Raw genomic sequence first — 16166 nt, forward strand, 5'->3', positions numbered from 1 at the left:
ACCGACATTTTCTAACCGTTTTCCTCTTATCCCATGACCACATCTTCATCTTCCTGTACGTCCATGCTCTCTTGTTTTGCTGCAGACTTCTCCGCCTTGAGTATTCTTACCGCCGCCTCCGCGGCTTTAACCTTGACCTCGTCTCTAGAAATCCCACCGTCAACCTCGACAACGCACCGCTCGCCAACCATGACCTTGCACGAGAACCGCTTCTCACCATCTTCGACATCCTGCACGTCCAAAACGTACGTCACAGTCTTATTGTCCGCCAAATGACCCAACTCCTCCTTGGGATGCAACACATGCACGCCGTCTCTTAAAATGCGATCAAGGTACGCCAAGATCCCAAACCGCTCCACGACACCAGCGCAGACGTCCAGGTCCCCGGAGTCGACGTACACGGCGCCGAGAAGGGACTCGAATATATCAGAGTAGAACTTGCGCAGCTGCATGCGCGCCATGAGGGCCCAGGGGTACGTCGTGCCGCGCTCCATCGCCTCGACCATCTCGTCCCTGAGCGCGGCGTGCCGTTTCGTGACGTTGAGCTGCTCGAGGCCAATGGCGGGGGATTGGTGGCGCATAAACTTCCACAGGGGCAGCGCGAAGCGCGTGTGTTGCAGCTCGGGTCTCTTGTTGCCGCCGTCGGTCCCTGTTATGACGACCTCGTCCTGACTGACTGCTTGCTCTAGAGCAAGGAAGCCGAGAAAGTCGCCGTTGACCATTGCTGTCTTGAGGAGATGCATCGTCTGATGTGGGAGAGGAGGTTCGATGGAGAAGAGGCGGTTGACGATGATGTAGTCGAGGACGGAGTCGCCGATGAACTCGAGACGTTCCAGACAGCCCAGGGTGTTGCCGAGGCTGAAGGAGGCATGGGTCATGGACTGGACCAGCAGGGCCTTCTTTTTAAACTCGTAGCCTATGAGCTGCTCCAAGGGCTCAAGGGTAGACAGGAGTTGCACGCCAGAGGGAGCGACGTCGTAAAGGGCCTGTCTGCAGTCGTCTAGGGTCTTCCATTTGATCTGTTGGAGAAAGATAGACATGCACTTTAGTGCTTTAGGGAGACCGCCGTCAATCATCGAGGCCCCGATCAGTGCTTCGACGATATCTGCGAGTGTTTTGGTGGATATTTTCCTCGTGGTAGGCTCCTCGCCGTGCTGGAGCACGTCCTCCACGTAGATTGGCCGCCACTTCTGTCCCGTGAAGGGCTTGGTGAGGACGAATCTGTCGAGACCGTGCTTGATGGCCGCCTTGCAGAGGGTCGAATTTGCGACGATGGCGTCTTTCTTAAACGACAGGAGCCGTTCTGGCCAGTCCGGGTCTGGTCTCGTGTTAGCTCTAGAATTCGTGCACAGCTCGTCGGGTTATTGGAGATAGACTTACTCAGAGCCGCCACATTGATTGTGGCGGAGAACTTGAGAATAGAGTCGCCTAGAAACTCGATGCGTTCGTAATTTGTAGGTTCACACGCGCTTCCCGCGCTGATGGCTGTGACTACCAGAGACGGGTCAGAGATGGCGAGTGGCCTCAGTACGCCCATAGACAGCTCTCGCGCCACCAGGTACGTCTCGATACGGTGCAAGATTGATGGTATAAGCACGCCGAACTGGGCATACTTGGCAGGGATGTTGTCCACCTTTGCCCACGACATGGGGTAGACTCGATTATACGGCTTGATGGTAGCTGGGCCGTGACTGGGATCGCTCTGTGGCCGATGAAGGAAATCCGACCTACGGGACCACTTCTTGAGAGCCAGGTAAGGTTCATCCTCTGGGGCCTTTTCGAATTCGTAAAACATCTTCTGTACAGTTTCGGGTGCCGGCTTGCGGGGGATGACATTGTCGTACAGATATGGGGAACCAGTCTGGTCGCGAATGAAACAGGTCAGATCGTAGTCTGACATCGCCCCTGGGACAAAACCTTTGACGCCGATTTGATCGACGGACATATCTCCAGCACCAACTGCACTGAACCTCACAATCTGCTGGAGATCCGCCGAAACCCACCGGTGACCGTACGGCAGAGCAAGAAGTACAGCTGTGTCATCATTGCCGGTGAGCTTGTCAATGGGAAGCTGATGTCCAAACTCAATTGACCAGGTGACGTTGTAGTCCAGATGAATGGGTATCGTCTGCAACCCAGGGACCCATAGGGGGATGACCATGTCGTACTCTCCCTGGATAACACCGTCCGAATCCTTGAGTAGGATCCGAGTTGCCCGCAAATTGTCGCCAACTTTCCAGGCCTTGGCGACTCCTATCCAGGCATTGAGTAAACCGTTGACCTGCAGAATAGCAGCTCTTTTGTCTATTCCGGGTACGAAGTCCTCCGGCTTGAAAGGCAGCAAGTTGTCGTTCACAAGTCCAGCCTTGTACAGATTGCGATAGGCTTGAAACGCAGCGTCTTTCGTAGCATTTTGCTCTGATTTCCAAGCCAACTGACTCTCAGAGCTGCGGACCGAGGCCGGTAAGTAGCTCGGCAGGTGAACAGTGGCCCGCAAGTCTGGCGTGCCTTTTGTGTCCGTCTTGTCGATGATGTAGTCTGGCCGCCAGTCGATGAACTCTCCCGGGGAAAGTATCCGGCAAATATGGTCGAGATGCTGCTTTGCGTTATCAAGATCCAGAACAGCCCCTGTTTGTTCGATTTTGAAGATCATCTCATTTGGCTCCTCAGCCTGCTCGATCTCTTGTAGATGTTCCAATTCTCTCTCTTGTTCTTCGTACTGGGCCTTCATCTCCGCCTCCAGGGTCTCCCACTCTTTCCCCAGTGGATTCGAGCTGTCAAGTAGCATGAGAAGCTTGGACTGCTTCTTTCGGGCCCGTCCGCGGCGTTGGATGAACGACTTGAGGTTCGGTGGGGTATCGAAACAGACAACCAAGTTGCAGGCCGGCACATCGATGCCTTCTTCTAGTACACTGGTGGCAACCAAAAGATTGCTCCTCCCGGATCGGAATTGGTGCAGTGACCGCTGATCTTCCACTCGAGAAAGGTCCCATATATCTTTCTTCTTGGCTTGAAACTGCGATGTGCCCATCATGGCCCCGATTCGATATCGCTCTCGTAGCAAGCCATGCGATGTTAGCAGATGACATAGAACCGCAACAGTTGCTCTTTCTCTGGCGAATATGATGCCAATGGTGTCAGGTTTATACTGTAGCAATTGTTCAATGACAACGAACACCTTATCCGACAGGACAGCACGGCTGATGGTCTCTTTCGATGGACATTGGCAATCGACTTGACTGAGAACATTGACGAGGTATTGTTTCTCTTCATCCTTCCATGTGTCAAGCCAGACGCTTTGGGCCTTGACTGCGGCTCTGAACCTTGAGATCACTTCCCAGATATAATACTCTGCAGCCCAAGGTCCAAGTTCGTTGAATATCTGATTCGCCTGCCGGCCAAAAGAAGTCATTTGGTTCTGGATGTACGTGTCGTGACTCTTGAGAACCGCAATGAGTTCACGCTGACTGCGATCTGTTCCCTCCGCTTGTAAGTGTCGAATGAAGGGATCTTCCGAGATATCGAGAGATTGTATAGCCATTCTCAAGCTTCGCAAGCTGTTGGGAATATCGTATTCGTTTCGATTTTGAAAGATTGCGGATGCCAGCTCTGGCTTGTTGACAGCAGCAAGAAGGTCGTCTCGGTGCATCGTCGGGCTCTTGCAAACAGCGTCCAGCGTGGCCTCGAGGGTATTGATGCTTTCGACTTTGGAGCCAAAAGTCGGGCTTGCTGTCAGACCCAGGATATGGGGAGTAGGGAGGCCTTTCCGTTGTTCTTCATGGTAGAAGAGTGACATGATTTTGCTTCCCGGAGACTTCCCGATGCAATTATGAGCTATTTCGTACTGGTTAGCCTCTGCCCCTTTCTAAACCTCTAAACCACAAACCTTCGTCAAAGACTATCAGAGATAGCCTGGAAATAGGCACGAATGCGTGCGACATCGCGTCCAACAGGATTTGGTATGTCGACACAACCACGCGCACATTGAGAAGAACCGCATCCCAAGTTTGCTGGTCGGACCATGAGTCCACGTTATCGTCGCCACTGAGGAACTTTATCTGAACCTCTGGTATCTGGGTTTTGAGAACTTCGAACTGTTGGCTACAAAGCGATACCGTGGGAGCTAGAAACCAGACAATCTGTACAGTTAGCCTAGCAACAGAGATCCGTAATGGCCTTAACGCACCTTTTCGGACGTCGTTCTCTCCAATTCAGCTCTAATTCTCAGAACAGCTCTATAGAAGCTTCTATCAATGTCACGAAACTACGCTTGCTCGTAGGCAGTCCACTTACACTTGTGTTTTGCCACTACCTGTGTCCATCTATCAAGTGTTAATAACCCATGGTCTCTTTGGGACTGGATCCACAGGCTCGACGAGACTTACAGCAACAATAACGTTTTGCCGCATGCTCTCGGCAAGCATTTCGGACTGGTAGGCCCTCGCATTCATGATGACCGAGTTGCCTGAGGCTGGCTCAGCTAGAGGCGAAGAGGCCTCATTGTTCAGGATCAACTCCTCGGCGGCTGTTGAGAGTGCCTCCTGGTTATGAGGTCCCAGGACCGGCACATTGGAAGGTACATCATCTTGCACAGGATCTGCACCCTCGCCGGAAGATGATGGTGAATGGCCAGTCATTGTTTGTATGGTTCTAGCGTGGACCTGAGGACCCAGTCCTAGGGTCCTGACCACGGTCCTGGGAAGCGCGGTACTTCGGGAGAATCCAAGTAAGCCAAGAACAGGTACACCAGCACGCTCGAAGTACCGGGGTACAATGACTAGACTCGCCCGGCAGTGGGGTGGTCGGTATGAGTCAAAAAATGTAGGTAAGGTTAAATGACGCGGCTCAAAACGGAAAATAGACCAAAAGTTCGTGTGACGCGGGGACCAAAATTCATGGGGCTCGATGCACAGCACTCTGGTGCGTCTGCGGATACAACCTCCGTGTATTCGAACACGCAGAACTTGCCTAGTGCAATGGGTGCGATGCATGCGTGACTCGGCGATAAGTGCCTGATTGCTGACCTGGATATGGTGATGATGCCGTAGTGAAGGCAGAAAAGTCTATGAGAGGTTGGGGTCCCTGCCAAGAATCACGTCGTAGTGGGTGCCTGGAGGGCGTTCGGGAACATGTTGCCGCTTGTTTGCTTCTTTTCTCGTTGCACATGAGTAGGGAGGAAAATTGAGACCTCGAGGCAACACGTAGTCGTGGCATGCTATCCATATTTGCACTCGCAAGCCAACACGCACTGCAACAGGTCGGTTCTGTTGAGTTCAGGGACTCTGCAGGAGGCCAGCGGCCCACATCTGCGGAGGACGTATACCACTTCGCAACGCAGTTACGCACCGTAGCAAAAGAATCATTGTGGCGCTTGTAGAGTGAACTTTTGAACTGAGAAACAGGGATCAAGAGAAGGCGATGGAACGAACGACAGCCTTGGGCCTCGGGTACCCCCGTTCTGATTTCGAGAAGTCGAAGTTTTGCTCCGAATGGCAGCCCCGATTTGCTTGATGTGTCCAGCATAGAAAGTGTTCAAGGTAAATCAGGAAGAACAAAGTAAGACTCGGACGAAAGAGAGAGCGATCTGACATCGGTCCCCGACCAATCAATTTAAGAACTCCCGAACAGGATTTGGAAGATCAGGTACCTATCTTGAATCTTCCGGTAATCCGTCGTGACGGATAATTAATCACTGGCCTGGAGTCCTGACCAACAGCTGTCATTTAGGCTCGCTCATGCTCCAAGAGTTTCCACAGTCACCCGCACTCACCCCGGCTTGAGTGTGAGACTAACCCAACCGGGGCCGATGCCGAATTTATCGGTCTTGATTCACCGGAACCCGAGGCCTACTTAGCCACCCGTCCGGACTTTGATTAAATCCAGCATTGTGCATGCAGCTAGCTGACGACTCCAGGAAAACGTGCGTCAGTGCCTTGCCAAGCCCAGAACAGGAACATCTTTGCTTATGAAAGCAACGCGGCATCGGCTTCGGATCGTGGACCAGGCGTTAACTTGAGAGTCTGCTGCCTCCTGGGGTTCTACCAAGTACATCAGGCCATTCAAGGTACTACTCATCTACCTGGATTGCCAGTCTGTATCTCTATTGGAGTCGATCTGGCTTGCAACCTCAACTCCAGTCTTTGGATGCTACCCTGCTCTTCAATTGAGAGCACTGTGGCGAAGTGCAGCAAAAACTGGGTCATTCGGGCCTGCGTCTCTAATGCAATACTCTTGTTTGAACTTTTGTTCGATTTTATTCACATGACGGTGAAAAGAATACGTAGCCGCATGTTGCAGATCACCTCTTGATTCGCAGAAGTCCTAGAAATTGAAGGTTCTCCGTTGAAGTCTACTTTGACTTGCTTGGTTGAGTCGCAATGCTGTGCCTCCCAGGTGCGATTAGCTTAATGCAAGGCCCTGCTACTCGCATGCGGCTTACTTCTCCTCAACCAGTCTAGACAACAGTAGACCACCGCACGAAAGTGTCATCTGCCTGATGATTAGGCACTCGAGGCACACCTGGTGACCGGTCCTAAAATACCTTCAAGCGGGACTATCAGGCGACTATGTAGGTTGTTGCGGCACAGTAACTGGCGGGCGGTTTCAGATCGCGGTAAGCCAATGAATTGGCTGCTAGAGGCGGCCGACTGTCGCCAGCGATTCTTTTTCACTTCGGTAGTGCCCATCTTGCAGCTGTTGCCTGATATATGGCTCCATCCAAATCTTTGATCAAGATTTCTGCCATCGATAATTACCAAACGACGCCGCATTGTCAGTCAAGTTCCTTTACCAATATCTGCAGTCCGGGGCAACGGTGGTGACAGCTTGCATCTTTCCCTGCGAAGAGAACTCGCCAGTCATGGCCAGTCTATCAAGATGCCCAATCACATATGCAACGTATCTCGTCATGTCGTCATTGCAGGTCATCCATTGAGTCTAGAGCTCGGACTTTTCGTGTCCCCATGTCTCTATGCTATTCTATGATACAAGGTAAGACCGTCCTAGCCATTGCGCAAATTACAAGTTCGTAAGATAGTCCTCAATCTCCTGAGGGCTGAGCTTTCTGAAGCGAGGGCCCTTGGCACCCTCAACACCCTCGATACCGAGCAGGTGGTCTGCCGGGGGTCCGATGATGCCTATACTCCCAGTTAGACGCATTCTTGACGACACACTTTGAATACTTACCAATCTCAATGGTATCTCCATTCATCTCTCCCTCGATGGTCTCCTTGAGTGTGAGCAACGCAATGTGCACGGCGTCCTCAAGCTCCAAGCCCTCCGTGTATCTCTTCTCCAGGAACGTCTTCGCAGACGTAGCGCTCTTGCCAATCGCCGTCGCCTTCCACGGGAAGTAACTGCCAGAGGGATCGACCTGGTACAGCATGGGTCCACCCTTCAGAGTACCTCCGGTCTTGCCTGTGGGCTTCTTCTCCTCGCCTTCCTTGGTCTCGGTCTCGTCCTCAGGCAAAATACCCTCATCCCAGCCAGCAATCAGCAAGCTGACGCCGTAAGGTCGGACACCACCAGACTGAGTAGCCTCCTGCATGACACGGGCAACATCCTGCACCAATATCCGCGTAGGCGGGTATTCATTGTAGATGCGCTTGTAGCCCGTGTGCGATACCTTGCGAGCCTTGTCCACCAATATTCTGTAGTCGGGACCCATGCCTGAGTACACCATACCGATGTCGGGGGTGACGAGACTGATCTTGGACAGCGAGCTAGGGTCGGCAAGGGGCGATGATGACTTCTTCTCGGTCGCAAGGACGATACCGTTGGTGGCTTTCGAGGGGTTAGCATAGGTTGAGGAAGGAGGGGCAAGTCAACTTGCCTTTGATACCGAGGGCGGTGACACCCTGATTGACGGCGTTCAGAGCATATTCTAGATGAATGTCAGTCCTGCGATTCGAGCGTTCGTTCCGTTCCTGAAGTTGAAAGATATTGGCCGGTGGGGGTTGTGTTGGAGCGTACCGATCTGAACCAGCTTGCCGCTGTAATCGATTAGCATGCGGACGTCATAGGTTAGAAAGCTTATAAAATTACCTGGGCGAGAACGTCGTCAGGGAGAAAGAGTAACGGTCGGCCATTGCTTGATTATTTGATCGTGTAGTCGAGATGTGATGTCAAGTACAGTGGTCGGGGAGGATGGGGGGTGGGTTGGCTGCGGTCAAACGAGGTGAGGCTGCCAGAGCTCAGGTACGAAGCTCTCCCTCCCAGGCAACTCGCGCCGCGTCAAGCTGCCAGACGCCGGGCGCCGCTCGGGAACCAGCAGCACGTGACATGGCCGGCTCAGGTGTTGATCCGGGTCATACTGCTGACGTAACCGGGAGGCGCTGGAAGCTATGACCACCTGAAGAAAGCTCACAATAAAGTGCCTGGTGCTGGAATATTCTTTTTTGCTCTTCGTTTGTCCTGTGCCCTCCCAAAGATCCTATTCGCTTGGCGCAGCCTCTCCGACAGGCACAGCACTCCGAAAGGACAGATCAGGCTTTCATATTGCCTACGCTAATTCTTGTCATGTAGGCGCTGCTGCACTTGGTCAAGTTAGGCCAAGCTTCCAACCCCGAGCCAGCCGGTCTTTCACTGCAAGTCTTCTATTGCTTCTCTTCCTCTCACAGCACAGAGTTACTCTACCCGCGCAATACGGAAAGCCCCATGCTTTGAAGACGCATCAAATCCCAACGTCTACAGCAATCAATTTTTACTGTTCGTCATGGATGCTGCGAAGCCTCAGTGGAATTGGCCATCTGACCTTCCTACGGGAGGCCCAACGCGCAAAAGCCATTCTGAAGCCGACCTACCCGAGAAGACAGAGCCTATCAAGTCTGAGGACAATGGGCAACAGGACAGAGACCAACCCCAGGAGCAACCTCATTCCCCGCCCAAGCAAAGATACTATGGGCCGCGAACATGTCGCATCTGCTTCGAGTCGGTTCATCCTACATTCGAAGAGCCAAGTGTCATGAGCGGCTTCATGAACTCACGTCCACGACCTGTTTACAAATCCGATGATCCCGACTCTGGACGACTTATCTCACCATGCAAGTGCAAGGGGTCTCAACGCTATGTCCACGAAGGGTGCTTGCAAGCTTGGAGGTATGCCGACTCGACAGCTACGCGGAACTTCTTCGCATGTCCTACCTGCAGCTATTCATACAAGCTGGAGCGATTATCCTGGGCGAATCGTCTGCAAGGAACCTTTGCGCAAATAGTACTAACTATCCTCATCTTCATCGTTTCGGTCTTCATTCTGGGCTTCATTGCGGATCCAATATTGAACTTGTGGACCGATCCCATGGGCGCAATCGCGGATATGGCGGCGAATGTTCTTGACGACATCGAAGCAATTCACGAGCCTGTCCCTGAGATGGGTGCGGAGCCTGGAACATGGCTGGAACACTTCCTCAAAGGCTTTTTTTCTCTTGGACTGCTTGGGTTTGTGAAGTCTCTCTTCGCTCTGTCACCCGTCCAATGGTGGAACTTGAGGTCCAGCGGTATCCTTAGTACTTCTGGACGTCGAGGAGGGACTGGTCGCGCGCGTGTCGAGAACATCAACTTGGGCTTGGTTGTCATTGGTGCCGCGACCTTTCTGTGGGGAGTCTGGAAGGGCGTGAGAAAGTTCAGTGCTTCAGCTCTACAGCGTGCGAGCGACAGAGTCTTCGATGTGGGTGGTGACGATGATGAGGATGAAGATATCAAGGAAGACTGACATAGGTCGGAATGTGGAGAAACGCAAACATTCTTTATCACTCGAGAGACGGAACGCCTGTAGCGCCATGTGTCACGATGCCACCCGCACACTCTTAAGTTGCCTCGAAGATTCTCTTCCATATCGTGTCAACTAGTCTGTGTGCGGAGAATAAGTCCCTGCTCTGTCTTTGAATTGAGCCGTTTTGGTCAGATTCACTTTGGACGAGCAGGCGACATCAACCTGCCATCAATCAGTCAACATTCTGTTGGCTGACCATGCCGACGACAACTCTCAACATCCTTTGAGTTGGCAAACGCGCAGGCTGATACACATATGTCTCATGGCTTAATCAATGGCTTAGCCTAAAATTTTGGTAGTGATGAAAGACATGAATAAACTTCAATGTGTCACATTTTCGTTGCTAGTTACTGATGATGAACGGCATGTATAGTGAGAATTTGCAAGGAAGCATCAGTTCGAGTATCGGGTATTTCTTTTAAACAACTGAATCTTATTGATCTAGCAATCTACGCCTCATGGTCAGCGTTACAGGACCCCGCATAGAGCATTAGGTTTGACGTTGCTTTGGTAGTGGGGAACCAGCACAACCCTTGACAGGAGGGGCCCAGGGGACCCAGGGATCGCCCGACCGGACAATAATACCACCGACCGGGCCAATGATTGATGGTTTTCGGCGCGGTCCAGATCTAATGCTCCCAAAGTGGACCTCGAATTTAACGAAGCCATAGTATCGAGTTCGTGTTCATCAGCCTGTACATTGACCGGCCGTCCTCGCCCTTGCACCACTGCTTCCCTTGCAACCCTTTCGCTTTCCAGAGTGTCGCCCAGACTTCTCGAGGCCCGGACGTGATGCGCCTCTTTGGATGACGCCCTGCGAATACCCCGACGATCTTTGATTCCGACATTCCATCACCCTTCCTCCCTCCTTTCTGTGCCAAGCCTCTAGTCGCAACGGCCACAGTCAGCGTCTTCTCTCGTGTTCGAACACCGACGAAATTTGTCCTTAAACGCCCGCCATTTCCGGAACATCGAGGCGTCGCATTTCGACGCTGGTCCAGCCGCGACAATTCTCTCGATCGTTGGCCGACGAGTTCTCCCTTTGAACTAATCTCCTAATTCGACACGATGCATTTCGCATACCCACCACGAAAGAGCTCGAACCCGCCTCCCTTCAAGGCGAGATCCTCCAGAATACCACCAGTTCTTCGACGCAGTAGGCTCAAGGTCATCGCGGCAGGCGCTCTTGTATTCTTCGGCTTCATATACCTTCTCTCTGGAGCCTTCAAGTCACCTAGCGGCCCTCGACCACCCTCTGGTGACCCACCAGCGGTAATAGTGACGGTGCTGGATGAGGACAACTTCAGCAATAAATATCTCGCAAGCATTCGCGACAACAGGAAACAATATGCGCAGCTACATGGTAGGCTTTCACTGGTTCTTCTTTGTACTGCACATGCTAATAGCTCTGGTCTTAGGTTATGAGGTGATGTTCGTGAAAGCGGGCGATTACGATCTGAACGGATCTCCATCATCATGGAACAAAGTGGTGTCACTGAGGCACGCGATGACAAAGTTTCCAGAAGCCAGATGGTTCTGGTACCTCGACCAAGACGCTTACATCATGGACCCGGAGACGTCTCTAGAGAATCTGGTGTTGAAGTCGGACAGGCTTGATACTTTGATGGCCAGGGATCACCCGGTCGTCCCCCCTGACAGCATCATCAAAACATTCCCTCATCTCAAAGGCGACGACATCGATTTCGTGGTCACGCAAGACAGAGAGGGTCTTTCTTCGAGCAGCTTCTTCATCCGGAATGGCGACTGGGCGAAGTTCTTCATCGACACCTGGTTTGACCCTCTGTACCGCAGCTACAACTTCCAGAAGGCTGAGGGTCATGCTTTGGTAAAGTCCTTCCTTTTTGCCTCTCGTTTTTGCGTCTGAGCCAGATCTAACCGTTGCCTTAGGAACACATTGTACAATGGCATCCTACTATCCTTTCGAAGCTCGCCATTGTGCCCCAGAAGACATTCAACTCCTACAATCGATATGATAAGGGAGAGATCTACAAGGATGGTCACTTTGTTGTCCGCGCAGCTGGTTGCACAAACACTGGAGAGCGGGCTTGCGACGAGGAGCTAAGCAGCTTCAAGACGAAGTGGCAGGCGGCCTTCAAGGCGCAGTAGACGGAGGGCTAGAAGAGAGCAATGCTTGTCCTCGCTAGAGGAGGACCAACGCACAGAGAAGCTCCAGGCGTTATATTCTCCAGGAAGCATGAACTCGGCATTTCAAGTGTACAAGAGCTGGACGAGGGCGTTTATTTGGGTTTGGGGAGACCATCTCATGAAGGAATTTTGTACGGGGGCTAATGACAGATGGTCAAGATCCTCGGAGGCTACCCGGTTGCATGAGCTTCTCGCACGGCGCTCATGAGGGTTGTTATGTTTTTTCTCTCTTGATACTTTCGAGATGATGACTCGTTTTGACGACCGAAGGCTTGCGTCTTCTTGTGTTTTGTATACCATACCGATAGACATTGGCCATCCTGCCACAGCGCGGATGCTAACACGGACTTTGTTCGCAAATCTCCATACCATTGATAAGCAATTGTCCTTGGCCGCGATCAAAAATGCAAGATCGTCTCCACTTGGCCAACTTGTCTCCATGAGGGTCACCGGCTGCCCGTTACTTGTAAGACAAGTTGGACAGGGAAGGCGACCTCACATCAACCAATAAAAAAGAGTCTAGGCGCAAGTTGTTGGTTGTCGATGCACGTCTGCGATTCGGCTGCAAGGCTGTCGTTCGCTAAGATCGAACTTCTAGGCAGCGCCTGGGATCCGCTTGGATCTCTCGGACGTGAACACTGTCGATGTGACGTGGTCGAGGCAAAGCGCATGGCCACTTTGTCGGAGCTTACTCACTAGGACACTGGTTGACCTTTGGCATTAGGGGCATTGTGCGACCCGAGTTCAAGCCCAAAATTGCTTGCTGTTCGGCATTCAGCAGTGTCAGCACTTATGCGAAGAGAGTGATGATGATGATGACACTCAATGGTTGGAAATGCGACTTCTAGGTGTGTCCGGGGCCATTGGATCAAGCCGGGTAACGGGCGTCCGCGGGCCCGATTCCGCCCCGCTATAGTGGATCTTTTCGCTCCGGGGCAGTCCGCGGACGGACAGAGTTGAATGACCTTCCAAGGTTGCTTTGACAGATAACGCCCCAGACTTATGCTCTAAGCATGGAAATTCCTTATAAAACAAGGTCACACTTCTCTTTGAAGAAGAGGAGTCGAGGTAGCAATAGAAGGCTGGCGATCTGGACGCAAAGTCATGCGTGCATCAGACAAGCTACCCAATCGGCCGAGTCTGAAGGTCCTCGGTTCGCGTGGAAAATGTCGTCAGGTATCAGCCACGGCGATAAGATGACGGGCACGTCGCGCGGTGCGGACTGCCCTCTTTGGGTTGGGACTTTGTAGGTGGTGTTCATCTTTGGCCGCTCCACCTCGACACTGACACCTCACGTCGGGGAAGACCTAGCCACTGCTCGCCTACATAGGAGGAAGCCATCGGTTCAATGTGAATCCTACTTTGTTAGTCAAGGTCGCTTCCCCAATTAGACGACGCGGGCATGAGACGTCAAGCTTAAGCAGGACCCCCTGTCTCTGTGACTTGCCTGAAAGGTTCGTGGATGATATTGCCTGCAGCCAGGTGGACGCGGGCAACCATGGGAAACAGGGCTTCTCTTGCTTGGAGTGGCGCATGTGACAGACCGGATGGCGGCAATGCTCCCCAGAGAGAAGCAGCGCTCCAGAAGTCCAAAAGGTACTCCGCTATCTTCGCTGCACCGACAGGGGTAAACGGCGCTAAGAAATAATCAAGAAGACGCCATGCCCCACGATTTTCTGCTCCTCGGGATCCAGCCGTTGGCTCTGCTTACCACAGCACTTGCACAGCAAAGACCCTCCAACCTCTACTTCCTTGACCCCGGTCGCCGGTGATGCTCTTGCTGTGGCGTTGTTAATGTCGGAACCTTCCAAAGTTCCAGCTCCTAGCCTTGATCTTCGTCCCGTCCCCCAGTCTCCAAATCTTTTTTTTCCTCTCTTGAGCCCCCTCGTTCGCATTCCCTTCTACTCCGCGTATTTATAAATTGGAATTCGCATCCACCCGGGTTGCTCTCCCTCTTCCACGATTCCCACCTCCATTGCTTGCTTGTCGCGAATTGCAACACCCCACTGTGCCGAGCTACAACAACGGCAGCAGACAAGATGCCCGGCAGCTCCCGCATTCCCGCAAGCTTGCGCGAAGGACTGAACCAAGTCAAGCGTAGTCGGCAGGCGAGTCCATTGTTGGTCCTGAACCTCGACTTGTGAGTTTCCAATGCTTCCATCTTTCCACTTCGGTATCTTTCCCGAAGTAACCTCGGCATCGGCTAACCTCGAGAACCCCGGCCCGTAGGTTGCGCAACATTATCTTCTTCCTCTTCGTCTGGCGATGGACGCGCAAGACGTTTCTGAAGCTCAAGGGCCGCGGCCTGATTGGCAGCATTGTCGAGATCTACATTGATATCCGCAGAGTTCTGTATGGCTACTTCCTACGCGCCCCCGGTGTCCGCGGCCAGGTCCAGAAGCAGGTCAACGAGACCATGGCGAAACTGCAGACCAAGATGATCCCCGCGAACCTCACCCGATACCTGACCCTACCCAAGGAGGGTTGGTCCGAAGACGACGTCCGGAAGGAGCTTGATACTCTGGCGAACATGGACCACACGAGATGGGAGGATGGCTTTGTCTCTGGCGCCGTCTACCACGGCGAGGACGAGCTGTTGAAGCTGCAGACTGAGGCGTTTGGCAAGTTCACCGTCGCGAACCCCATTCATCCGGACGTCTTCCCAGGCGTGAGGAAGATGGAGGCTGAGGTTGTTTCCATGGTTCTGTCCATGTTCAACGCTCCTCCCGGCGCTGCCGGTGCCACCACCAGTGGTGGTACTGACAGTATTTTGTCGGCTTGCCTCGGCGCGCGCCAAAGAGGATACTTTGAGAAGGGTATTACTGAGCCTGAGATGTACGTTTTCTCCGTGGGGCTATGTCATTGTGATCTTTCTTACTGACACGCACTAGGATCTTGCCCGAAACCGCTCATACTGCGTTCCGCAAGGCCGGTGACTACTTCAAGATCAAGATCCACTACGTCTCCTGCCCTGCGCCCAATTATCAAGTCGATGTCCGTGCCGTCTCCCGCCTGATCAACAGCAACACAGTTCTGTTGGTTGGCTCCGCACCGAACTTCCCTCATGGCATCATTGATGATATCAGCGCTCTATCCAAGTTGGCTATCAAGAAGAAGCTGTGCCTCCACGTCGACTGCTGTCTCGGTTCCTTCATGGTCCCCTTCTTGGACAAGGCAGGTTTTGAGACCGAGCTCTTTGATTTCCGTCTCAAGGGCGTCACGAGCATCAGCTGCGACACCCACAAGTATGGATTTGCGCCCAAAGGTAACTCTACAGTTTTGTACAGGTCCGCAGAACTCCGCAAATACCAGTACTACGTGTCGCCAGATTGGTCTGGCGGTGTGTACGGTTCGCCTGGTATGGCCGGTTCGCGGCCAGGTGCCCTGATTGCCGGTTGCTGGGCTAGTTTGATGAAGGTCGGTGAGGCTGGTTACATTGACGCTTGTGTCAAGATCGTCGGCACTACCAAGAAAATCATTGAGAAGATTCGCGAGACACCAGCGCTGGACAACGAGTTGGAGATCTTGGGCAAGCCTCTGGTGTCCGTTGTTGCCTTCACCGCCAAGAATCTCAATGTTTACGACATTGCCGACGGCATGTCAGAGAAGGGCTGGCACTTGAACGCTCTTCAGAACCCTCCTGCAATCCACGTCGCCGTCACTCTTCCAATTACCAAGGTCTACGAGAAGTTGTTGGCCGACCTTGAGGCTGTTGTCGAGGCCGAGAAGGAAAAGGAGAGAGTTCGCGCTGTTGAGGGTAAGGGTGTCAAGGGCAAGGCCGTCGGTGACTCGGCTGCTTTGTATGGCGTTGCCGGATCCCTGCCGAACAAGAGCGTGGTTGTTGACTTGGCCAACGGTTTCTTGGATTTGTTGTACAAAGCATGAAGGAGGAAGCAGAAAATCGGTTGGGAGTTTTGTAAGTGCATTAGCTGGCGAGCATTCGATCAGGACTCGGGTTCGACAAAACCCCAGTAACATATAACGGTGTAACATATCTGTTTATTCAGCGTCTCTATTTGTCTCTCACCGATATCGCTCCCACTTTGCTCTGCTGACCGCACGAAGCTTACCGAGCTAATGGGGATTGGCTCGCTGGAACTATGTTGCGTCCGGCTCGATGATCGGGACGGGGCGAACGGGACCCCCACATGTTCAAGACATGAACGAGTGCGTTCGATCGGAGCTTTCCTCTCTCATGGATCGAGTTGTCTCAATTTCTATCGGGTATTTT

The 16166-nt window shown here is 52.7% G+C and overlaps 5 protein-coding genes across 5 annotated transcripts; 3 read left to right on the forward strand and 2 right to left on the reverse strand.

Moving 5' to 3' along the window:
* Window positions 1–26: 26 nt before the first annotated feature.
* Window positions 27–4637, reverse strand: CCOS01_02912 (RNase3 domain-containing protein; the record flags this gene model as incomplete). The annotated part of the gene is made up of 6 exons (XM_060451099.1): window positions 27–1318; window positions 1381–3834; window positions 3887–4139; window positions 4187–4235; window positions 4294–4322; window positions 4386–4637. The coding sequence occupies 6 exons, from the start codon at window positions 4635–4637 to the stop codon at window positions 27–29; spliced, it is 4329 nt and encodes a 1442-aa protein (XP_060317364.1).
* Window positions 4638–7017: 2380 nt separating this feature from the next.
* Window positions 7018–8087, reverse strand: CCOS01_02913 (proteasome A-type and B-type; the record flags this gene model as incomplete). Its single annotated transcript, XM_060451100.1, has 5 exons — window positions 7018–7136; window positions 7186–7782; window positions 7841–7882; window positions 7972–7991; window positions 8044–8087. The coding sequence occupies 5 exons, from the start codon at window positions 8085–8087 to the stop codon at window positions 7018–7020; spliced, it is 822 nt and encodes a 273-aa protein (XP_060317365.1).
* Window positions 8088–8713: 626 nt separating this feature from the next.
* CCOS01_02914 (uncharacterized protein) lies at window positions 8714–9709 on the forward strand (the record flags this gene model as incomplete). The annotated part of the gene is made up of 1 exon (XM_060451101.1): window positions 8714–9709. One exon carries the CDS (start codon window positions 8714–8716, stop codon window positions 9707–9709), a length of 996 nt encoding a protein of 331 aa, XP_060317366.1.
* A 1128-nt stretch (window positions 9710–10837) lies between these two features.
* CCOS01_02915 (galactosyl transferase GMA12/MNN10 family protein) lies at window positions 10838–11896 on the forward strand (the record flags this gene model as incomplete). Its single annotated transcript, XM_060451102.1, has 3 exons — window positions 10838–11132; window positions 11188–11615; window positions 11678–11896. The coding sequence occupies 3 exons, from the start codon at window positions 10838–10840 to the stop codon at window positions 11894–11896; spliced, it is 942 nt and encodes a 313-aa protein (XP_060317367.1).
* A 2078-nt stretch (window positions 11897–13974) lies between these two features.
* CCOS01_02916 (uncharacterized protein) lies at window positions 13975–15820 on the forward strand (the record flags this gene model as incomplete). The annotated part of the gene is made up of 3 exons (XM_060451103.1): window positions 13975–14075; window positions 14165–14770; window positions 14827–15820. 3 exons carry the CDS (start codon window positions 13975–13977, stop codon window positions 15818–15820), a joined length of 1701 nt encoding a protein of 566 aa, XP_060317368.1.
* Between the last annotated feature and the right edge of the window lie 346 nt (window positions 15821–16166).

This window comes from Colletotrichum costaricense (genome assembly GCF_030867565.1).
Source record: "Colletotrichum costaricense strain IMI 309622 chromosome Unknown Scaffold_3.1, whole genome shotgun sequence".
Taxonomy (NCBI): Eukaryota; Fungi; Ascomycota; class Sordariomycetes; order Glomerellales; family Glomerellaceae; genus Colletotrichum; species Colletotrichum costaricense.